The sequence below is a fragment of the Purpureocillium takamizusanense genome, chromosome 8 (genome assembly GCF_022605165.1).
Source record: "Purpureocillium takamizusanense chromosome 8, complete sequence".
NCBI lineage: Eukaryota > Fungi > Ascomycota > Sordariomycetes > Hypocreales > Ophiocordycipitaceae > Purpureocillium > Purpureocillium takamizusanense.
In genome coordinates, this window is record NC_063075.1 from 964,173 (window position 1) to 986,972 (window position 22,800).

General features: G+C 60.1%; 9 protein-coding genes across 9 annotated transcripts; 7 read left to right on the top strand and 2 right to left on the bottom strand.

Moving 5' to 3' along the window:
* Positions 1-438: 438 nt before the first annotated feature.
* On the top strand, positions 439-3,019 carry JDV02_008329 (uncharacterized protein). Its single transcript, XM_047989916.1, has 4 exons — positions 439-670; positions 753-2,617; positions 2,680-2,802; positions 2,862-3,019. Exons 1-2 carry the CDS (start codon positions 463-465, stop codon positions 1,868-1,870), a joined length of 1,326 nt encoding a protein of 441 aa, XP_047845921.1. The 5' UTR covers positions 439-462; the 3' UTR covers positions 1,871-2,617; positions 2,680-2,802; positions 2,862-3,019.
* On the top strand, positions 2,567-4,282 carry JDV02_008330 (uncharacterized protein; the record flags this gene model as incomplete). Its single annotated transcript, XM_047989917.1, has 5 exons — positions 2,567-2,617; positions 2,680-2,802; positions 2,862-3,356; positions 3,408-4,087; positions 4,147-4,282. 5 exons carry the CDS (start codon positions 2,567-2,569, stop codon positions 4,280-4,282), a joined length of 1,485 nt encoding a protein of 494 aa, XP_047845922.1.
* A 283-nt stretch (positions 4,283-4,565) lies between these two features.
* Positions 4,566-5,066, top strand: JDV02_008331 (uncharacterized protein; the record flags this gene model as incomplete). Its single annotated transcript, XM_047989918.1, has 1 exon — positions 4,566-5,066. The coding sequence occupies one exon, from the start codon at positions 4,566-4,568 to the stop codon at positions 5,064-5,066; it is 501 nt and encodes a 166-aa protein (XP_047845923.1).
* Positions 5,067-5,521: 455 nt separating this feature from the next.
* Positions 5,522-7,746, top strand: JDV02_008332 (uncharacterized protein; the record flags this gene model as incomplete). The annotated part of the gene is made up of 3 exons (XM_047989919.1): positions 5,522-6,119; positions 6,176-6,944; positions 7,005-7,746. The coding sequence occupies exons 1-3, from the start codon at positions 5,741-5,743 to the stop codon at positions 7,744-7,746; spliced, it is 1,890 nt and encodes a 629-aa protein (XP_047845924.1). The 5' UTR covers positions 5,522-5,740.
* A 1,288-nt stretch (positions 7,747-9,034) lies between these two features.
* On the top strand, positions 9,035-10,986 carry JDV02_008333 (Phospholipase C; the record flags this gene model as incomplete). The annotated part of the gene is made up of 2 exons (XM_047989920.1): positions 9,035-9,149; positions 9,230-10,986. The coding sequence occupies 2 exons, from the start codon at positions 9,035-9,037 to the stop codon at positions 10,984-10,986; spliced, it is 1,872 nt and encodes a 623-aa protein (XP_047845925.1).
* Positions 10,987-11,172: 186 nt separating this feature from the next.
* JDV02_008334 (uncharacterized protein) lies at positions 11,173-12,992 on the bottom strand (the record flags this gene model as incomplete). Its single annotated transcript, XM_047989921.1, has 2 exons — positions 11,173-12,590; positions 12,734-12,992. The coding sequence occupies 2 exons, from the start codon at positions 12,990-12,992 to the stop codon at positions 11,173-11,175; spliced, it is 1,677 nt and encodes a 558-aa protein (XP_047845926.1).
* A 2,180-nt stretch (positions 12,993-15,172) lies between these two features.
* On the bottom strand, positions 15,173-16,786 carry JDV02_008335 (uncharacterized protein). Its single transcript, XM_047989922.1, has 2 exons — positions 16,215-16,786; positions 15,173-16,105 (listed from the first exon to the last, which is right to left on the bottom strand). The coding sequence occupies exons 1-2, from the start codon at positions 16,757-16,759 to the stop codon at positions 15,232-15,234; spliced, it is 1,419 nt and encodes a 472-aa protein (XP_047845927.1). The 5' UTR covers positions 16,760-16,786; the 3' UTR covers positions 15,173-15,231.
* Positions 16,787-18,896: 2,110 nt separating this feature from the next.
* Positions 18,897-20,069, top strand: JDV02_008336 (uncharacterized protein). The gene is made up of 3 exons (XM_047989923.1): positions 18,897-19,326; positions 19,397-19,579; positions 19,671-20,069. The coding sequence occupies exons 1-3, from the start codon at positions 18,976-18,978 to the stop codon at positions 19,737-19,739; spliced, it is 603 nt and encodes a 200-aa protein (XP_047845928.1). The 5' UTR covers positions 18,897-18,975; the 3' UTR covers positions 19,740-20,069.
* Positions 20,070-20,289: 220 nt separating this feature from the next.
* JDV02_008337 (Alpha-galactosidase) lies at positions 20,290-22,331 on the top strand (the record flags this gene model as incomplete). Its single annotated transcript, XM_047989924.1, has 6 exons — positions 20,290-20,298; positions 20,392-20,662; positions 20,746-20,957; positions 21,081-21,323; positions 21,424-21,844; positions 21,872-22,331. The coding sequence occupies 6 exons, from the start codon at positions 20,290-20,292 to the stop codon at positions 22,186-22,188; spliced, it is 1,473 nt and encodes a 490-aa protein (XP_047845929.1). The 3' UTR covers positions 22,189-22,331.
* Positions 22,332-22,800: the final 469 nt, after the last annotated feature.

Here is a 22,800-nt window from a genome sequence, read left to right on the forward strand (position 1 = left end):
CGGTCACCTTCTTGCTCGCGGCCCAATGGCGGAACTGGCAAAGCCGATGCGCCGCCAGCCTCTGGACGCGCATCGAACCGGGCGCTCGTCTGCCGCGTCCCCTCGGCGCCCGGGAACGTAAAGACAGAGAGTCCTGTCCAATGGGGACGCGAATCACCGCGACGCCCAACCCCAACCCCAACCCAACCCCCGGCCCGGCGGCGGGGCGTCTGGTAAGTCTGGTGGGGGGAGCGGGACAGCGCGCCAAGTTCGGGCATCTTGCCATGACGGCCCGGCATCATCCTCGCCTAACTACGGATAGCTGAAGGGCATCACATCACATATACGTGCAAACGGCACGGAAAGGAGCACTGGTTTATGGAACTGACGTGGGATGCATCATCAAACAGGTATCGAGCGTCGTCACCGTTCAAGCCGTGCTCGTTCATATATTTCTCATCGCTCACATCGACCTCATTCAACATGGCCGGGCCGGAGAGCCATGGCCAGAGCGCCTTTAGAGAGCACCTCCCGGACCCCTCGTCGCCGCGGTTCGTGACCATGCGGTCCCAGGACCCGCGTCAGTACGCGCAGACGTTCAGAGACGGGCGATCGCCGCCGTGGCTGCACGCCCTGTACACCCACTGGCAGCGCCTCCACGCGGAGCCCTTCAAGGGCATCACCTCGGACGGTGAGCAGGCGAGGCCGCATGCCGCGGTGCAAAACTCACGCGAGATCTGATGCTGACAGGGTGGGGCGGAATGGAATGGTAGGCGTCGTTCGGCCGGGGCTATTCGGGCTCGAGGATCAGGGCGTACCGATCGGACGCATCGTCGACGCGGCGAACTGTGCTGTCGCGGAGATGGACGAGACGCAGCGCCGACGGGTGCGCCATCACATCGACTCGCCCGAGTGGCGATCGTGGTCGAACCCAGAGTTTCTGCTGAGCGACAAGGGCATCCGGCTGGACGAGGTGTCCGACAGCCTCCGCGACGCCGTCATGCAGGTGCTCCGTGCGGCCCTGTCCCCCGAGGGCTACGACAAGGCCGTGGCGGCCATGCGAATCAACGGCTTCCTCGGCGAGCTGGTCCAAGCCCCGGCCATCATGAACGAGCGCTCGTATAACTTTGTGCTCTTCGGCGACGCACCCTCGACGACGCGGCCCTGGGGCTTCTCCCTGTACGGGCACCACCTCTGCATCAACGCCTTCTTCTACAAGACGCAGATGGTGCTCTCCCCCTGCTTCACAGGCGCTGAACCCAACGCCATCGATGCGGGGCCCTACCGGGGTACGCGTATCCTGCACGACGAGGAGGCGCTGGGCCTGCGCCTGATGCGCGGCCTCGCGCCCGAGATGCGGCATCGCGCGCAGACGTACACGCAGATGAGGGATCCGGCGATGCCGCGGGGCCGCTGGAACCACGACGACCAGCGCCACCTGTGCGGCGCGTTCCGCGACAACCGCGTGGTCCCATACGAGGGCGTATGTCTCGGGCATGTGCGTCCGTCGCTGCAGAATCTCGCGAGCGACATCATCGCCCAGTTTCTGTTGTCCTTGCCGGCCCGCGCACGCGAGATGCGCCTCGCACAGGCGCGCGACTGGTTCCACGAAACGTACTTTTCATGGATCGGGCCTTTCGAGGGCGGTACCGATGGCGACGACGATAACGACGACGGAGGCGGCCCAGCGTTCTACTACCGCATCCAGAGTCCCGTTGTGCTCGTCGAGTTTGACCATCACTCGGGCGTCTTCCTGACAAACGACCAGCCGGCCCGGTTCCATATCCACACGATCCTGCGCACGCCCAACGCGGGCGACTACGGCATGGCCCTGCGGCCGTTGGTCTCTGGCGTGCAACAGGACTTTGTGTGGGAAGGCGAAGCGAGCTGAGCGTACGTACTATCGACATGTGCTCTCTTTCTTCTCGGCCTGACCTTTTCGCACTCCGCCGACGTCTCGTCCAGGCCCGCCAAGATCGCTGCTGGTGCCCCCGCGAGAGATTCGCCTTCAAGCCGTGCAGGGGGCCTCGTCCTGATACAGTAGTGCCACTGCGTCTTGCGGCACGTCGCCTAATTCGATTGACGACATACGTATACTGTATACTGTACAGTATGTATAGACGCGAACCATGGATCCGGGGGTGCGGCCCCGCCCGCCCGGTAGTTGGACGCTCGGTCCACCAGTCTCCGATTGGGGCTCCCCGAGATCCCCCGTCAAGCGTGGATCGTAGCCTCGGGATGGCGTTTCAGAAATCGCTCCACCGCCATCGCGGCTCGCATCCCACGTCGGGCTCGCCCACCCATCCCCGTGGGCACAGGCGAGCTACGCGCCCCTATTCGTAAGAATTGTCCGATACTCGTTCATTCATTTATTAGCAATGTCTTGGCTTTTCGAGAGTTGCTGCTTCACGGCGCACGCGAGCGTCTCGAACCAGTCCTGATCCGGCATTGCTGCAACATGGCCAGGGTCGTGCCCCCATGGAGTAGATCATGCAAAGCCATCATTAATAGGGAGTTGGCCCTGGGCCTCTCTCCATGAGAATTTGTCCCGCTTAATGCTTCAGTCATGGATGAGCCACAGCCAACAATGGCAAAAGCCGAGGCCGGCCACGTCGATGCAAGTCTTGTGTGTGTCACCGTCAGTTTATGCTTCAAAGCGTCCGATTCACGTACATAGTCTGACTGCCAGTTTTGTTGCAGCACGAGGGAGCCGAACTCACCGGCTTCCATCGCGAGTTTTTGCTTCGCCGTTATGCAACTGTCGAGCTGGACCCAGTGCCGTCTCCCAGTGATGCCGACCCGCTGAACTGGTCACGGCCCAAGGTGAGGGCTGGCTGATCCCCGACGACCGCCTCCACGTTGATGCCTCTGACAGCGCGCAGAAACAATTGAACATATTTTTCGTTGCATTTCATTCCTTCATCGGCCTCTTCACCGCGTCGGCTATCCAGTGCACCTTCGTCTCCATCGCCCAAGACCTCCGCGTATCCGTGCAAGACGCAAGCTACCTCGTCTCTGTCTTCATCGCAGTTCTCGGCGTCGCGCCGCTCATTTGGCAGCCATTGTCTCGCGTTTATGGCCGACGACCCGTCTTCCTCGCCTCTCTGCTCTTCAGCCTGATCGGGAACGTCGGGTGCGCTGTCGCGCATAACTACTCGGCAATGGCTTTCTTTCGTGCTTTCACAGCCTTTTTCATCAGCCCGCCACTCGCCCTCGGAAGCGGCGTCGTGGGCGAGACCTTCTTCAAGAGAGAAAGAGGGCAGTATATGGGAGTATGGGCTATGATGATGACCCTTGGCGTGCCGGTTGGCCCGCTGGTGTTTGGGTTCGTTGCAGTGAGGGTCGGATATCGATGGATATACTGGGTTCTCGCCATTGTGCGCCTCCTCGAACCGGTGAGCTGCACCCATGCTGACAACGTGCAATAGATAAATGGTGCGCAGCTCATCGCATACGCGCTCTTGGGGTCCGAGACACGATACGTCCACAATTTCGCCCTCGACGAGAGGCCTCGGCCTTCAGCGACGCAGTACCTTGTCATGCCCCGACGTGTCGACCCGACTGGCCTTGCCTGGTACGACTTCTTGCACCCCTTGACACTCGTCAACAACCCAAACGTAACCATCGCGACTGTCACGTACGCAATGGTCTTTCTCTGGGGTTGCGTCATGACCACGCTCATGGTCCCACAAATCTACCCGCAGATCTGGGGTTTTGATGCAGAGAAGGTGGGATTGCAGTATATCGCATTCATCGTGGGGACTGTCATTGGCGAACTTGGAGGCGGGTTCGCTTCGGACCAATGGATGAGGGCGGCGTTGAGACGCAACGGCGCCGCACCGAAGCCAGAATTTCGCCTATGGCTGAGTTACCTAGGGTATCTACTGACCATTGGCGGTGTCGTCGTATTCCTGGTGCGGCTTGGTGCGGCTTCGGATACCTGGGACGCGACGCCAGACGTGGGCATGGCGATTGGGGGAGCTGGCAATCAGGTCGTGACGACGGTCATGATAACGTACGCCGTTGACTGCCTCCCGCACGACGGAGCCGCAATCGGCACCTTTGTAATCTTTGTGCGCCACATTTGGGGGTTCATTGGGCCGTTCTGGTGCGTCCCTAGGGTTGAAGTGCCCAGACATAAGCTGAGGTGATGCTGACGGCATACAGGTTCCCCCAAATGATCAACGCGCTTGGATTCGCGCGCAGCACTGCCGTTCCCGTTGCCATGATAGTCGGGGTGTCGGTGATTCCAACGATGCTGCTCCAGGGGCTGGGGGAGAGGTGGCGGCGGAAAGCGGCATGATGTGGGGTCTAACAGATCTGTCGGACCCTGGCCGCGTCGTGGCGCTCGTCAAGATCGCGCCCTTGGATCGACAAGTCTTCAGGAACAGGGCCCATTTTGACAAATCTGCCAGATGGCGCGCCTTTTGCCGACATTCAAGACACGCGCCCAAGGTAGCAATGGATTCCGATTTAAGAGCCATGGCGCTCCATACGTGCCTCGGTGGTAGATTGACAAAGGCCGTGGTGCTCGGTCGGCTTTGTCCATCCAGCGTGATCACCTTCAACGGACAACGCTCCCCGCCATGCTGGCCAAGCCCAACCCTCCCGTGTTGAGACCGCACCGCCCCGGCGATATCGGCCACATCATCAGCCGACACGCCATCGTCTACTTCGAAGACTATGGCTGGGACGAGCGGTTCGAGGCCATGGTCGCGCGCATCATGGCGGACTTCGTCGATCAATACAACCCGAAGATCGAGCGCAGCTGGATCGCAGAGCGAGACGGGGTGTTCCTCGGCTGTGTCTTTCTTGTCAGCGACAAAGACATGCCCAAGACGGCGAGGATCCGAGCGCTGTTGGTCGAGCACACGGCGCGTGGACTGGGCCTCGGCCGGCGGCTGGTGCAGAACTGCATTGACTTTGCCCGGGAGGCCGGGTACCAGGATCTGGTCCTCTACACGAACAGCATCTTGACACCCGCGCGGCAAATTTACAAGGCGTTTGGGTTCCGATTGGTGAAGGAGGAAGATTCGCTCATCTTTGCGCCTGGGACCCAAGCGGAGACGTGGAAACTGGCTCTGTGATTTGCGCGAAGAAACGGCGGGGCCGGGACCGCGAATGATGTCGAGGCGACTTGGACTACGGTACGAAGCGCTCTCAGATGATAGGTGCGGAATAGAGAATGGCCGTCAATAGACCTGCATTGCTTTTCTGGCAGTTGGTTGAAGACGCGAAAAACCAAAACGAGGGCTCTCAAAGTGGTTGATGCTCTAACGGCCCGAGTCGGTGGACATGTGCCGCGTCCAGTTCGTCGCACCTGCCCCAGGCGATGCGCACGGGGGCGCCAGCTGGCATGCTGATTGGGCGCGTGTTGGTGCACGAGGAAGTCGCGTGTGGGCACTCGGGCGGTCCCTTGGGTCCCTTCTTCCCGCCTCGCCACCGCTAGCTACTAACGTAGGTAGTACTAACATACCTCTGCATAGTTACAGTAAGGACCAAGCCTGTAGAGATTGGCCACGCCGCCACGCTGTCGCCAACGCTTTTACTAGGTTGTCTGTGCTTTGTAGCTCTGGACGCCGAGCAGCTCACGGCAAGAACAGTACGTCGTGTCGCGCATGCCCTTTCACCCTTTCACCTCCTCACCCCATCCCATCTTCATCCCATGATCCCGCTGCAGCGCGCAGTGGCAGCTGCGATGGGCTCTGGCTACTAAGGAAAGCGTCCATTGGCGACGCTTTGACCCGACCCAACCACCAAGATGAGGGGCCGTGACTCCGAGGAAGACCGCGGCCTGCTGCACGAGGACGAGACAGAGGTGAAGCCGCCTCCACGATACGCAAGCCGGAGCGACTCGGCCGCCGTCGCCCTCACAGCCTGCATCGCGAGCTCCTCGAGATGGACCATCATCGGAGTCCTGGTGCTGACATCGGTGCTCGCGTTACCTTTACTCGCCTTTCTTGGTCGTGGCGCATCACCGGCGGTGGCCTCGCACGCCCCAGACGGTGACCAGCTCGCCATCCGCCTTCACCCAGACAAGCACGTGGCGCGATCACCAACAACACTGACGTTCAATTGGAACATCACGCGAGACCTGCGCGCGCCCGACGGGGTGGAGAAGTTGGTCTATCTTGTGAACGGTACCATACATTGCCTCGAATTCGATGCCTTGGCTCCCATCACTAACAGAGTACAGGCGCTTTCCCCGGCCCAACCATCGAAGCCCGACCAGGCGACAGACTCGTCGTCAATGTGTTCAACGGCCTTGAGTCTGAGGGCCTGTCGATCCACTGGCATGGCCTCCGCATGAAGGGTTTCAACCGCATGGACGGGGCGATTGGCCTGACGCAATGCCCCATCCCGCCCGGAAGCGACTTTGTCTATGACTTTACCATTGGGGACGACGAGCATGGCACTTTTTGGTGGCATAGCCACAACCAAGTTCAACGCGGTGACGGCCTCTATGGAGGACTCGTCGTGCACGATCCCGCGGCGGCCGCTTCGCAGCACGGGGACGACGTCCTAGTCTTGATCGGCGACTGGTATCATCGCGCTCAAGCAGAAGTGCTGGCCTGGTTCGCCGACTTCTCAAGTCTCGGCAACGAACCCGTGCCGGACTCGCTCCTCGTCAACGGCAATGGGCGGTACGACTGCTCCATGGCCGTTCCCGCTCGGCCACTCAACTGCACCCAGAGGCGGCAGACCGATGTCGCCCCGCTACTTGCGCGGCGGTCCGACGGCCCAGCGCGGCTACGCCTGATCAACACGGGCTCACTCGCGGGCTTCTCTATCAAGATGGACAGCGCGACACTGGAGCCCGTTGCCGTGGATGGCGCTGGCACCGTCAATCAAGATGCGGGCCAATCAGTTGGCATCCTCTACCCCGGCGAGAGAGCCGATGTCCTGCTCAGGTGGACCGACGACGATAGCGGACTACCCCGCTTGAACATTTACCTTGACGAGGAGTAAGTCGCCTGCCATTTGCAAGGGCCTTGGACACACGAGTCCTAACTGGGCAACTCTAGGAATTTTGGTGGCTTTCCTAACGAGGCGCTGAATCCGAATCAGACGTTCCATGCTTTGCCTGCAGACAATGTAACTATGCAAGAAGAGGTCACCACGCTGCAACTTGGCAACGATCATCGCGACCTGGCAACCCTAACCGCGGCGTCAACTCGCACCTCAGCCCTGCCGGCCAAGGCTCAGGAGACCATTCTCTTGTACGTGAAGACGCAGAAGCTATCGCACTTCGAGAACAAGCCCCTGGGCTTCGTGAACCACACGACGTGGCAGGCACAGACGCCGGCCCTCCTGTCACTGAATCGCACTTCCTGGGACGAGCACCAGCTTCTCCCGTTTGTGGCGACGGACACGCAAAAGCCGACCACGGTTGACCTGGTCATTAACAACCTCGATGATGGTGCTCATCCGATCCACCTTCATGGAAATTCGTTTTACGTCCTATCTTCGTTCCGGGCCGATGGACGCGCCGGATGGGGCAGCTACAACCCGTACGAGTTGGGGGACCCGCCCGCCGGACTGAACCTGAAGAACCCCGTGATCAAAGACACAATTAGTGTGCCACGGAGAGGGCATGTTGTAGTGCGCTTGATGGCGGACAACCCTGGGCTATGGATGTTACATTGTCACATGCTGGTTCACATGGGCACGGGCATGGTGGCCGGGTTGCATGTTGGGGAACAGGATGACCTTGATCATGTCCGGGGCTTGGACCCCTCCGCATCAACGATGTGTATGAAGATATAGGTGTTACAGTCGTAGGCCCCGAGGGTAGATGGCAGTGCTGTAACACACGCATGATGATAGGGCACTCAGACTCAACGCTCAACCCGCTCCAGTATCTGCGCAGGCTATTGCGCTTTGGGCAGGAGCATCGCCGGGCCGAGGCGGCACCTCGCCGGCGCATCGTATCCGCGATGTCGTCACATATGGCATCGACGCGACGGTGGTCGACAGGGCCCGGACCGCGCTGCGCGGTAGGTGGGCGCGGCAAGGGACGTCATTGAGCCGAAGTCGTCGCTAGCATACTTCGTAATGCCCTGCCCTGTACGGTCGCGCACTGTACAGTATGTGTGGCAGAGAAGCGATCGCTTTGAGATCGCCCATCCTCGATGCACCTGCGAGGGGCACGCGAATGAGACCCCTGCAGCCTGCGGCCGATGATGCACGACGGTGTGACCCACCCAAGGTTGCCTGCCCTACTGTTCATTCTTTGTGCGTCCGGCCTTGTCGACCTTGCATGCATGCATGCGGGAACGGGGGCGGCCCGGAGACGAGTGCCGAGCCCGTCGTTTCGTTGGTGAGGACCTCAGCACGTGGCGGAGGGAACCGAACCATTCGCTGTTTCGGCGACCAAGTATTTTTGTTTCGTTGTTGCGCACGGCAGCCATCATGGAACATGGCTTTTCAACTTGCAAGGCGGAGAGACAAATGGTGTAGACGCTGTCCGTTTTGCGGACTCTCGTGGGCGTCGAGTCTCGGAATCTGCTACGGCGATAAGAACACCATGGGGTGCGTGCGTCGCGTGCGTTTCGGCCGTGACCCCCTCGGTAGAATCGGCCTTTCTATTTTCGAGTATCGGACGACGGCGGCAATCCCATACTACTTACTGCCAGGGCCTGGCTCGAGCACGGCAGAGCTCAGACGGTTCGGCCGTTTCCCCAACACCACCACTTAAGGCAACGTTCCACTTGCCCGTTCGAACTTCCTGTTTCATCGCACCCAGCAGATCGAACCTCCGCCTCGAGGGGTGTCTTGTGACGGGGTAGGACATTGCCAAGACTGCGCTGGCTGCCCTCGACCGCGCTCGGCGGAGGGATGGAGTCTCCAAAGGGGGGGGGGGGGGGGTTTCAGGGAGCGATGGTTGAAAGCGTTGTCTGCATTCCCGACACAGGCGCATCAAGCGCATTCCGACCCTGACTTACACCTCCACGTATATATGTGCCGTCGCCGCCCATCCAAGACATGGAGCGGGTAGGTAGAGCTAAGCACCACGGAGAGAAAAGAAGTTCGTCTCGCGAGCTCATAATTCGACATGACGGGCTTCAAGTCCGTTGCGCCCGTTGCGGCGGCTTTGCTGGCAACAGTCGCCACGCCGGCGAGCGCTGGTGGCTTGGAGGATATTGACCATGTCATCCTCTTCATGCAAGGTTCGCTCAAGCCATCTCTACCACTCACTGCCGTCCCGTGTCGGGACAAAACGACCGGAATCTAACCTCATGTCATACAGAGAACCGAGCCTTTGACCATTACTTTGGCACCATGGCCGGCGTTCGCGGCTTCAACGACGCCAACCTCCAGAGCAACAATGGACGACCCGTCTGGCAGCAAGTGTCGCCATCAAATGAGGCCGACTACGTTACTCCCTGGTACATCAACTACCTGGGAGGCAACTGGAGCGAGGCCACCCAGTGCATGCTGTCCGGCAGCAACAGCTGGTACAACAACCACGCGGCGTGGAATCACGGATCCAACGACCATTGGGCCAAGGACAACAGCCCCTACAGCATCGGCTTCTACAAGCGGCAGGATATACCGACGCAGTGGGCCCTGGCGGAGAACTGGGTGATTGGCGACATGTACCAGGAGGCCGTCGTGGCCTCGACGTCGCCGAACCGTGTCGTCTGGGCGTCCGGCTCCATCAACGTCCCTGGCTCACCTCAACGGCCGGACCAAGGTGGTAACCCGTACATTGATAACAACGAAACCCCCGGGTGCGAATCTGGTGGCATCAATTGCTACCCCCTCAAGTGGAAGACCGCCGCCGAGTACTACGAAGCCGCGGGCGTGAGCTGGCAAGTCTTTCAAGACACGGATAACTTTGACGATAACCCCTTGGCCTGGTTTGATCAATTCCAAAAGGCCCAGAGCGGATCTAGTCTCCATGAGAAGGGTATGAAGGGACGGTCTCTCGATACCTTCTTTTCTCAGGCTGCCAGCGGGACGCTGCCGGAAATTTCGTACATCATCGGACCCATGGAACTGGCGGAGCACCCTCCCTACTCACCGCATGATGGCGCTTGGCTGCAAACCAAGATCGCCCAGGCCGTCATGAACTCGCCAAAGTATTCCAAGACAGCCCTCATCGTCTCGTACGACGAGACGGGAGGTTGGTTCGACCACGTGGACCCTTTCCGGTCCCCTGAAGGCACCATTGGCGAGTGGCTCGATGATCCGTATGGCCAGGTCGGGCATACCTTTGCCGGCCCTGGCTTCCGCGTCCCCTTCTACATCATCTCGCCGTGGACGCGCCATGGTGGCGTGTATACGGAACACGCGGACCACAACTCACAGCTGCTGTTCATTGAGAAGTGGCAGGCCGCCAAGGGACGCAACGTGACGACCCACGAGATGGTTGACTGGCGGCGAGACAACATGGGTGACCTCGTCTCTGCGTTCGACTTTGAGCACCCAGATACCAGCCTGCCGAACCTGCCGAACGCGGCGGAGCCCCATAGGGACGGCAACGGCAACTATGACGGGTCCTCGCACTGCAAGGGCCTGTACCCGACGCAGCAGCCCCCCGTCCCGTACAGGGGCAACGGCGTCGTCGATGACATCCCCGGTCTCGTGGAGAAGGGCTTCAAGCCCATCAGGGGCAGGCTCACAGAGGGCCGCTTCCTCGTCCTCGAGATGAGCGGCTATGCCCTCACGGCTGGCAGCTCATGCGGCTCCAACGACGGGGTTTGCGTGACGCGCGCCACGGATAGACATGACTCACAGGCACAACGCTGGGTCGCGCACGTTTCGGAGCTGGGCGGCAGCGAGTTTGCCCTCAGCAGCAGCGTGGATGGCCGGTACATTTGCGAGAGCGAGAAGCTCTGTAGCGACCCGGGCAGCGCCATGAAGTTCGAGGTCGGGTTCACGCCCAGCAGGGGATATTCCCTAGAGAGAAGCTCGTCGGGCAAGTATGTCTCCAGTTCCAATGGGATACTATCAGAGAGCGGGAAGCAAGGGACTTGGAGCATCTTCAGCGTCAATTACTAAAGGCGAGGCGGAGGCATTCGCATTCACAGAGCAAGCGCATGATTTGGATTTTCTGGACATGGCATATATTGTATAGGCATCTTGCGCACATACCTAGACTCATGTACATAGGCACATAAATGTCACAAGGTCACATAACCTGCACGGTGCCAGAGACACGTGGGGGGGCTTTCGGCTTGTATCGCATCACGCTCGGTCGGCTGCATCCTGGATCTTGCCTGTTATCTTGCTGATGTCGTGCTCGTCGAAGGGGTCGACTGGCGTAGCGGCAAACTTCCTTGCGGGGACTCGCTTCGCAAAAAGCACGTCGAGCTCGTGGTACGACCGGTTCCACGTCTCGGGGAGGCGAAAGTAACTCCAGACAAAGACGCAGAAGCAGGTGCCGCCCCAGAAGAAGCCGGTATAGCCCTTGAGGTTCCAGGCCTGGGGGTTCATGAAGTACTGCTGCAGGGTGCCGCCGATTGTACCCATGATGTTGGATGCGTCGCGCGCCAGACATATAGTCTTTTGGCGCAGGCGCGTCGAGCCCATCTCAGCCGGGAGAGCCCAGCCGAGCTGCCCGGCGGAGAGCTGGAAGATGAAGGTCCACGCCATGGTGAGGCAGGCCTGCGCCAGGGCGACGGAGTAGTGCGAGGTCCACACGTTGAGGATGCCGATGAGGATGAGGACGACGCACATGCCGGCCATGCCCCAGACGTAGATGGTGCGGCGGCCAAAGTTGGGCATGAGCACGAACCAGTTGACCAGGCAGCCCACGAAGGCGAGCCCGGTGCCGCCGAGGGCGAGGGAGTAGGTGGTGCTCGTGCCGAGGCCCATCTGGGAGAAGAAATAGGAGCTGTTGTAGGCGAAGCAGATGCCGCAGAGGATCTGGCCGGCGAAGACGACGCAGGCGATCTCGGTGCGGCGCAGCTCCGTGCCCCTGAAGCAGTCCCAGTAGCTGGTGCCGACGCGCAGCTGCTTCTCGAGGTTGTTGGTGTAGACGATGACGGAGAGCGTCTTGCGGGGATCGACGTTGGTCGCCTGGGGGGACTGCAGGCGGCGCAGCGACGCCTCGGCCTCGTCGAGGCGGCCCATGCGGACGAGGTACCACGGCGACTCGGGCGAGAGGTAGATGAGGGGCACGAGGAAGACGGGCCACACCCACTGGATGGCAAAGGGGATCTTGTACCCCCACTCGTCCTCGCGCGTGGACAGGCCCTTGAGGATGCCGGCGGAGATGAGCTGGCCGATGATGAAGCACATGTTGGTGTACGAGGTCATGTAGGTGCGGAGGGCGATGGGGAGCACCTCGGAGGCGTAGGCCGGGGCGGTGGTGGCGAGAATGCCCCAGGGGAAGCCGCAGAGGATCTCGCCGATGACGAGGGCGGTGAGGTTGGGGGCGAAGAAGACGACGAAGATGAAGGCCGTGAGGGAGAGGAGCGCGCCGAGCTGCACCCGCCGCGAGCCGTACTTGGACACGAGGTAGCCGCTGACGAGGCAGCCGAGGATGGAGCCCACGTTGGAGCCCTGCGACAGGCCGGCCTGCCACGAGGGCGTGAGCTGGTAGCCCGTAGGGGTCTCGGGCGTGACGCCGACGAAGTGCCCGTAGCGGATGAGGAAGGAAGCTGTGCTTAATTCAAATCCGTTATCGGTTGGCGATGTACATCATCTACATGTGCGCGGGCGGGACGTGGACATGGAGACCAGACGTTTCTCCAGGGGTAGAAAAGGGAGAGGAGGAGGAGGAGGAGGGGCGGAGGGATCTCACGATAGGCGAAAAAGTTGGACAAGAGGTTGGTGTCGTAGCCCTCCATGATGACACAGGTGGCCGACACGAGCGCCCAGCCGACGGCCTGGGGGTACGCGCGGAGGGCGTCCATGACGGTGAGCTCGTGCTCGTCGGCGGTGCCCTCGAGGGCGGCCTGGTTGAGGGCCTCGTCGGTGAGGGTGGCATCCTTGGCGGCCTGCGTCAGGGTGCGCCCGACCTCGACCTGCTCGGCGATGCCGAGGTCGTGGTGTTTCTCCATGGCTGGGATGGGATCACCAGCCTTTTTCCTTTTTCTTTAGCTGCTGTTACTGACGATGAGCAGACGGATGGAACGAGAGCCGGGTGTGACACGAATGCCGGGCAAGGGGGAACCACAGATTCTATGTGCGTGCATGAAACGGATTTGCTGATCGCCAGCTCTGCATTTGATGCCGCTAAGCTGCATTATATAACAAAATGGCCAAGGCGCATGTGTGCAGTTCGTGACTTGGTGTTTAGCCACGGCTTGTTGGTGTTTTGGGGCCCATGTGCCCCCATCATCCCTGTCGGTGCTGGCAATCGAGGGGTTCTCGTCACCATGGACTGGACTTGGGGGGGGGGGCGGGCCTGGGCAACAGGTGCAGCTCCCCTTCCCGCCGCCACGGATGGGGATATATTCGGGCAAAGGCACAAACAAGCTCGCGGGGAAGGGGATGGTGGCAGAGGGGCCAAGGAAGGACTGGACCTTGTCGGGCCGGCAGAGATGAACCGGGGGAAGAATGCTGTCGCTGCCGAAAGCGACCACTTTTTGTGTAAGACACTGAGGAACCCGCCCGCCCCGGCCGGCCTTCTTTCCCCGCAACCGACAGCCGACGGGAGAAGGGCGAGGGAACCTGGGGTCTGGGCTCGTCTGTTCTCCGCATCAATTCCAGTCATGGCCCCCCCCGCCTTCGGCAGCATGTCGATTCCATCATCAGCAATGGACCCCGCCGGGAGCGCCAGACGCCGAGGGACTCGTGATGATGCTCGGTTGTCGAGTGTAGGCTTGGCTTTTGGAAAGACGGCTTTTCTAGATCCTGGTTTGGCACACGTACCTGCTTGCTTGCTCTATCTATATGTTGCTCCAGCGTGTACAGTATGGAAGCCACGCTGCGACAATCGCTGGTGCAGGCCAGGCTCAACGCTGCATGCTCGTCGAGGCAAGCCGTCCGTGTTTCGCAGTTGGCATGAGTCTTAAACCCTTCACCACAGCATGAACAGTGAGTGGTTCACATATGGCGTCGGCGCCGCAACAACGGACGGGCACGCGCCCCCTCATTCTTTTTCAAGTCTGTTCAACAATGGGTTCTGCACTTCACCTAGACTCAACGAGCCTGTGTGTCCATATGCTCGAGAGCAAGGTTGTGGCCAGCGGTGAGTGGGTGATGTGGAGAAGCCCATCTAACCCCCAGAGTCTACGGAGTAACTTCATAGTCCGGGGATGCTACAAGCGCACGTGGGCGGCTTGCAACGTCGTCGATTACTTCCAGTTTCTTCCGTCTGCGCCGTACTTGTGCGTTTCCCAACCCCTCATGCATGTGCCTCGGCGAACTCGATTGCTGCCAGTTGAGCCCGCACCTCGCCATAGTCTCAAGCCTCTGTCTGCATAGCCTCAACTCAACAACATGTCATTCGCTTTGCTGCCAGCAAGGCGGAGCTGTTCAATCCATCAGGACGAGCAAGGCGAAAAGGCCAGCGTTCGAGACTTGACCAAATGCTTGCCCCAGGTCACCTACATGTACTTCCGCGGACGTGGCGTCAGACGGACGTTGTCGAGCGATATGAATCTGTTCTCAGCTCCCCACCTTCCGTTACAGCAACAACACTCCTCAACACGCGGGCAAGTCTCCAAGCCAGGGTCCAGTTGCTGTTCGAACCGCACCAATCCTAGACTCGCGCTCGCTCGATTGGGAGCGCCTCTACAAGGCCTCACTTACTTCACTGCGGGGGACATGCCGCGGATTCACTGGCTCGCTCTCTCACGAGCCTGGGCTTTTCTGGTGCATCACGCACCAATGAATCGAGCTTCCGAACATGTCTCCATTCGGCACTTGCAACAGGCAGTCTGGCAATAGCTCGCTCGTTCGGTTCTGGGCCGGGTTGCTGGCTCGCGACCTGGACTCGGGTTTGCCGAATTTACTGACGTCAATTTCAACAGGCAAGCATGGATGACGGCGAAGCTACTGACGATTATGTGCCGCGATGTCGGCGGCACGCTCACATCAGCCCAGGCCGCCGGCGCAGTGGAAAAATTCTCGCTCGCACCCGCCTTTGTAGTTCCAGCATGACGTGGGTCACACATTTCCCGAAGCTTCGCTCACCACAGCGGTGATGGCGGCTACATGCAGCAAGAGGATCGATCATGGTACACGTATTGGTCATTTTTGTACGAAGAATTTTAATGCAGCAGCGTCATGAACTTTCTTCATCGGAATTGTATTCTCTCTTGCTCTGCTCCAACTCGGTCAGGGTTCGGGCACTCAGTGTTTGGCGCGCGTGCAGCGGTACATGACGCTCTGTCCCCCCTTGAGGCTGACGCTCAGGCCGGATTGCGTAGTCACGGACTTTTTGCCAAACACATCAAAGCACGTGTACTTGCCCGAGACGCCCAGGTCTGCGAATGACGCAGACACCGTCTTCGTCTGGGTCCCCGCGTCGCCGTCGTCGTAGTTTGCTAGCACGACGATGAACTCGCCAGACGGCGCGGGCCCCGCGATCCACGCGTTCTGCGCGAGCCAGGCGTTGCCGCCGGAGCCCGGGTTGCGCGGCTGCATGGGGTAGTTTGCGGTGAAGCCCGCCGCCGCGAGGGCGTCGTGGTCGTTGAGCAGCGCCAGGCCGTCCGGGTCGGGCTGCTCGAGGTCGTCGCCGAGGTTGAGCTCGGCCGAGGAGCCGATCCAGTGGATGAAGACGGAGCGGCGCTGGTCCAGGCTCAGGCCGCTGAGGGTGCCGTTGTTGAGGACGTACATGGTGTCGAGGTTGGGGTGCGTGCCGATGCCACCGCCGCCGCTGCCGGCGCGGTGGTGGTCAGAGTAGTACTCGTGGGCGACGGCGGCGTTGATCCACTCGAGGTAGTTGCCCAGGGTGCGCAGGACGCGCGACCAGTCGGTAAAGGGCGTGCGCGAGTACGACTGTATGTCCTGGTCGACGCGCATCGAGTCGGCGTTGGCGCGCCAAATGTCAAAGTAGGGCTTGCTGCGGTCGAGCTTCCAGGAGATGGCGAGCGTCATCCTGCGGCCCGTCTTGGCGATGGCCCGGTGCCACAGCTGGACCTCGGGGCTCTCGTCGGGGGGCAGGTCGACGCCGTTGTCGTTGGAGCCGGGCGTGATGAAGTCGAGCTTGATGTAGTCGACGCCCCTATTTCAGTCGGTTTCAGCAAAACATAAAGGACTGGACCCAGACGTAAATATGCAAGGCAAGCGCTTGATGAGCTCGCGCCCGCTGCAAAGAGGCTCAGGACACGTACCAGCTGGCAAACTGCCTGGCGTTGGAGTCGATCCACTTCTCCGTGTCTGGGTGGTCGTATTTCAGTCGACATCTCGCGAGCCCGTTGGTTGCGCCGCAGATGTCGCTGATCTTGGTGTTGGTCCCTTCGATGGTCTTGTTGAAGTCGTTGAGGAACGCGCCCGGGACGATGTAGATGCCGATGAGGAGTTTCTTGCCGTGCAGGTAGCGCGCGAAGCGAGGAATGTCAAACCTGCTGTCGTCGTAGCTGATGCGGCCGTGGTCGTCGCCATGATCGCCGACGGACCAGCCAGAGTCCAGGCCGCAGAGTCTGTAGTTGCCTCGCAGGTCGCCGGCCAGCCGGTCGCATATGCCCCGGACGTGGCCCTCGTTGTAGTCTGCGTCGCTGAGATACTTGCCCGCCTGGGTGCCCCAGGAGTTCCAGCCGCGGATGGGGGCCGTGGTGCCGTCTGGCGTCGTCCCGATCGTGACGACCTTGAGGGACGTGGCGGCGGCCGCCACCGCTCCGGCGACGAGCCCAAGGTTGGTGAGCGTCAGCAGAAGCATTGCCACGGGGGGCTATGGCGCCAGCTTCTTTGTTTTTCCTTTCACGACTATGCTGCTTGTAGAGGTTGCCGGTATTGGTCACCGGCGCAGTCACTTACTGCAGACGTCATCCAATGCCGTTTATCAAGCATCGCGGCTAGACTCTTATGTATCTATTGCAGCATTGCGGCAGGCTCCTCCTACGTGGACGATTGACGCCGCTTCTCTGCGCGATGTATCCCTAGTCGTGTTCCAGCCCCTCCTGTCCGCGGACAATAACGCGACCCTCTCGTCACTTGGTTGTATTTACCCAGACGCAGTCCCCCCCCGGACAAGGTCGTAGCGCCGGCGAGAAAATCGGAAAAGAGTCAAGGTCCAAGAACGTCCGATAAATATTCCTCAATTGGCCATAGAGGAATGAGCCTGCCCGTGCCCGCATCATGGTCCGTCCCTGGCCCCAAGAACATAACGGATGAACGAAAAACAACCATGGAGCCCAGCCCGGCTGACCTCGACTACAATGCCGGAGCTCAACTGTTGCCAGCTTCGGATGATGCCGGCCGAATTGGAATCCCACTCCAATTGGGCCCTTCCTTGTCCAAGCAAAGAGGAGGGTACCATTCCCGGCTGGCCTCCCGAGTCGGCGTAAGCACACGCGAGTCACCCGTCATCGGGCAGCGTCAACTGCGGGGGCAGGATGACGAAATACACGTGGGAGCCTCGCGTCCCCATGCGCGCCAGTGCGTCACTCACACGCCCTCCCGCCCATCAAGTGCGTTTTGGCGTGCGAAAAAAATCGAACCTGTGACTCAATCGGTGCGCAGCCGTGATCGAAATTGCTCGGTAATCCGCGCTGGTGGCTTGAACACGCCATGAGGCTTTCTCTAGGCGACTCACAAACGCGTGTAGAACCTCGTAAGCACGGTCGGAGCCTTCAAATGGCAGCGCATTTGATGTTTTTTGTGCTGATAAAAAGGGAGTGAAATGTCTGTCCCAATTGACTTTTGTTTTGTCTTGCCAAGCACCGTTGCATTTCTTCAACACCAGCACTTTAGAGTTGTTCACCTGCCTCATTGAGCGCAAGTCTTCACGCACCAAAGTCACTCCCGCCGCACCACTGCATCAATACCACCACCACCACCACCAATAACAATAACCAACCACCATGCCTGCCCAACAGATCCAACACGGTTTCAAGTCGCCGAATGCGGGGTACGTTCGCCTCAGTGAGAAGCCGGGCGTCAAACAGGCTCCGGCCGCCGCACACACGCAAGGGTCCGGCGGCAGCTCGTCATCGCAAAATCGTCAAGAGGAAGAAAACATGTCTCGCGTCAAGGAAGCACTCGCCGGCCGGGGCTCATTGCAGTTTCACTGAAGAGGTCTCCCGCTCTTCACGGATCCCTGATTACGCCTCATGATTCCGAGCTGGGACCTCTCGGTCGTCCGGATGTCGCCTCTTGACGGGCACGGACCAGCGCATGCATCGAGAGGCGGACATGGCGCAGTCTGTTTCAACGATTGTCTTACGTTTCTTTACGAATGTCAAACATGGATATACCAGATGGGGAGTTGCAGAGGACAGCTTCGCTGACTGGAGCCGGACTGGCCAGTCACGATATGTGTTGCTGGGACCAGAACACGAAGCGGATGGCGTTTGAATAGGTGAATGGGCTAGCCAGCGGACATGAGCATATGACGACTAGTTTATTTCAGAGACAAATGGGATTTTAATCGAATATGTTTAATGACTGCTTCTGCCGTGTCCGCAGTATGATGCTACCTGACGATGGTGTTCTCGGGGAGTCTGGTGGCTTCAATACAAGAATGATACACGCATGAGGGCTGGGCCCAGATGGACCATGCGACATACCTGGCGATACTGCAAAGTATACTCTGATGCGTGCGCTCAGCCACACGGCTAGACTAGACGTGAGCAAACGGTTCGGTTCGTCGGGGCCATAACTTAGTGTTTGCATCGCGAATGGACCACGGGCGGTGCCCGTGCTGTTCACGCTGAAGCAACGAGCCAAACATGAAGACAGCGCCGATTACGTCACGGGCTGTCGCGGTCTGGCCGAGGGCGTTGGCCCCGGCATCGTTCCAATGCTATTCTTATTCTGCAATTTTTTTTTCCAATCTGGCTTCACAAACACTCACGGGCCAAGTTCATGTTGGGCAGTCGACATCAACAACTCCATGAAGCAAGATAAAAACCCGAGACGGGCTGCTTCTGCCCGATGTGCGCTCGCTCCCAACGACTCGCCACTCACCCTACATCCATCGGCTTACAAGAACTGCCCGAGACTCGCTACAACGTCGGGCAGTCCAAGATGAAATACCATCTCCTTGTCATCGCTGCCCTGTGTACCCTGAGTCTTGCCGCACCCGGCTCGTTGTTCAGTAGCCTACGGAACAAGGCCAACTGGAAGCCCGCGAACTGGTTCAGGAAACGCCCACCCAAGTACATGGACGAGACGGGCCCCCCGCCCCCCTACTCTTCCGTGCCCCCCCCGCCCCCCTACTCTCCCGAGCCTCCCTGCCCTCCGAAGTCCCCCAAGATGGAGATTGCCACAGCCACTTGGCACGGAGTGAGTTATCCACAGGCTGCCATAGAAGACAACCGAAGCTGACTGTTGATTGTGCTCTGCCGCGCCGCAGTGTTGTTCCGGCGCCATGCCGGGCCGCTGTGTAGTGGCAAAGTACCAGGGCTTACACGACGGTCTATACTACCTGCATAACGGGGTGTACACCAAGGAGCAGTACGATATTGCGTCCAAGACGGAGTTCTTCCCCCCATCCACGACGTCATATCTAGACAAAGAATGTGACTATGATTCGTTTGTGAGTTTTATTTCGCCCCTGTTCCCATGGCGTTCTGATCCCTTCAGTCTGTCGTCACCCTACGTGGTCGCTCCTAACGTTGTTGCGCCAGTGCGAGAGCGAAGGAGGGTCTTGCTCGCTGAAGGCGGGCAAAGACTGGGCCAAATGTGGCTCGGGCTGACTATTGATGCTGCTCCAGGCAGGCTGCCATGGAAGGGGAGGACGGGCATGCATGCCGAGTCGTGGTGGAGAGGACTGGAGTTGTCCGGCGCTGGAACCGGGTGGATTCCCCGAATAAACCTCCTCGGAGCACACAGAGAGCGGAGAGCTTGTCAGATGCGGAGACGGTCATCCCCGTCAGTGTTCATTCATTTCACCAGCATGGTCCTGGAAGGTCACGATAGCCGCTCGCTTGGGATCAATTGATCCATCAATGTGGAGGACTCTGGGATAAGTCACTTTAAAGTGTTTTTTGTTTTTGTTTTGTGTGTGCAAGATAAATATATGTAGCAAGTAGCCCGTCCTCAGGCTGTCCCATCTTCACTCATCCGTCGTGTGTGAGTGCTCTCCCGGCGACACAAGACATATCGGACACGACGGCGATTGAAACCAAAAATTAAAAAGACATAAAGAAAATAATGAAAGCTCGGCTTCTCGTGGCGGCGGCGGCGGCGGCGATGTCCGCGGCCTTGGTGCGCGCAGTCAACAATGGCCTGGCGCGGACACCGCAGATGGGATGGGTGAGCGATACCCATATCATACCATGGTGAAGCGCAAGTCTCTGGACCCAGTCAGCAGCTTACACTTATATCTGCATGCTCGTCCGCGGCCAGAACAACTGGAACACGTTCGCCTGCGACGTCTCCGAAAAGCTCCTCCTCGAGACCTCCAAGCTCCTGGGGGACTACGGCCTCAAGGACTTGGGCTACCAATACGTCGTGCTCGACGACTGCTGGTCCGTCGGGCGCGGCGACGATGGCTATCTCATCCCCGACACGGCCAAGTTCCCCCGCGGCATGGGCGCCGTGGCCGACGAGCTGCACAAGGAAGGGTTCCTGTTTGGCATGTACTCGAGCGCCGGCGAGATGACGTGCGCGCGATACGGTATTGAAGCCCTCGAGCTATGGAGAACAGCCGACAGAAGGTGTACGAAAGTAGTATGATAGCTGACAGGCCCCGGCTCGCAGCGGGCTCCCTCGACTATGAGGTGCAGGACGCCGAGAGCTTCGCCTCCTGGGGCGTCGACTACCTCAAGTACGACAACTGCTACCACATGGGGCGCATGGGGACGCCTCTCATCTCGTTCAACCGCTACAACGAGATGGCCAAGGCGCTCAAGAAGACGGGCCGGGCAATTCTCTATAGTCTGTGCAGCTGGGGCGAGGACTACGTCCATACCGTGCGTTGCCCATCCATGTTTGCTCCCTCTCTGGGCGGACCGCGCGCGCCCCCCATATACTGCTCCGATGGGCAGGCAGCAGCAAAAGCTGACAAGAAGACGGCCATGTCCAACGTCCATTAGTGGGGAGGGTCGATTGCCAACTCGTGGCGCGTCTCGGGCGACATCTACGACTCGTTTGCGAGGCCCGACGACCTCTGCGCGTGCAACAACGCGGCGGACCCGGCGTGCGTCGCCCCGGGCACGCACTGCTCCGTCCTGGCCATCATCAACAAGGTGGCGCCCTACATTGACCGCGGCCTCCCGGGCGCCTGGAACGACCTGGACATGCTCGAGGTCGGCCTGGGCGGCATGACCGAGGAAGAGGTGCGTGCGTGCTTGCGGGCAGGCTGCTGCTCTCCATCACTGTCCCCCTTTCCATCTTTGAACGCTGACTGACCATTTGACCATCATCATCGTGGCGCAGTACAAGGCACACTTTTCCATGTGGGCGGCGCTCAAGTCGCCGCTGCTGCTAGGCAACGACCTGCGCGCCATGGACGCGACGACGCTCTCCATCGTCAACAACCCGGCCATCATCGCGCTCAGCCAGGACCCGCGCGGGCGGGCGGCGATGCGCATCGCGCGCAACCTCACGGTGCCCAAGGACGAGCACGGGGTGGGCGAGGCGCAGGTCTGGAGCGGGCCGCTCGCCAACGGCGACCAGGTGGTCATCTTCCTCAACGCGGCCGACGAGGACCTCGACATGTCGGCGTCGCTGGCGGAGCTCTTCGTCTTGCAGGGGCCGGGCGGCTCGGCGGCCGAGGCGAAGCGGGACTGGGCCGTCAGGGACCTCTGGGGTAGCATCAGCAGCAGCGGCTCGGGCGGCGGCGGCGGCGGCGGCGGCGGCGGCGGCGGCGGCGGCGGCGGTGGAGGCGCGAGGATGGGCAGGGCGGACGCACAGGCCGTGCTGGATGCAACGTCTGAGGCCGAGCGCGGCGCCGTCCTCAGGAGGGCGAACTGGTACAACGCTACGGAGAAGCCCTACGCAGAGGGGCTCGCCGAGGGGGACGCCCGCCTGTTGGGCGAGCGCGTCGGCACCGTCAAGGCCGGCGGACGGCTCGAGGCAAGAGTCGGCCGACATGCAGCCAAGGTGTTTCGGCTGCAGAGCGCAGCGGGCGGCGGCGGCAAGGCGGATGCCGGCTCGACAGGGGGCGATGATGATGGTAGCATCGGCAAGGACGAGCTGTGAATTGATGGATGGATGGTAGGATGGATGGCGGCTGAGCTGCTGCTGAATGAATGATGAGCGAAAGCTGATTGATGCTTGATCAGCCCTCTCCAGTCTCTCCCGGCCCCCAGCCTTTGTGCGACGGATAGACGGCACAGCAAGACGTGGTGCCCGATGGGGAGCGTGCCAAGTTGCCGGGCTCTCTTAACAATGTCTTGCCATAGTATGACTGCATGGTGGTGGTGCAATAAGACACTTGGTACTTGATCTTATCCACCCCAGCATGCCTGCTTTTACCTCAATACGTATGTACATGGATGATGCTCGGGCGGGGGCTTGCCGCAGATACAATACAATACTCCATGTACGTCGAGTCGCATGCAATGCGGGCCTTCGTATGTGCACGCGCGCGTACCTTGTACGACAGCCCAGAACGCTACGGCATGACAGTTGGCAACGCCCGCGCATGCATTCAGCCCAGGTCAGTCAGTTGTACAGCAAGGCGTGCGTCTGTGCTGTCTGCCGCCCCCTCGAGAAACATACATGGATGGTGCAGGTGCCGAAGCCCGAGTCCGCCGCCATGGTAGTAGCTCGAGACTAACACGAGCCAGGAGAGACATCACGGCAAGGGAA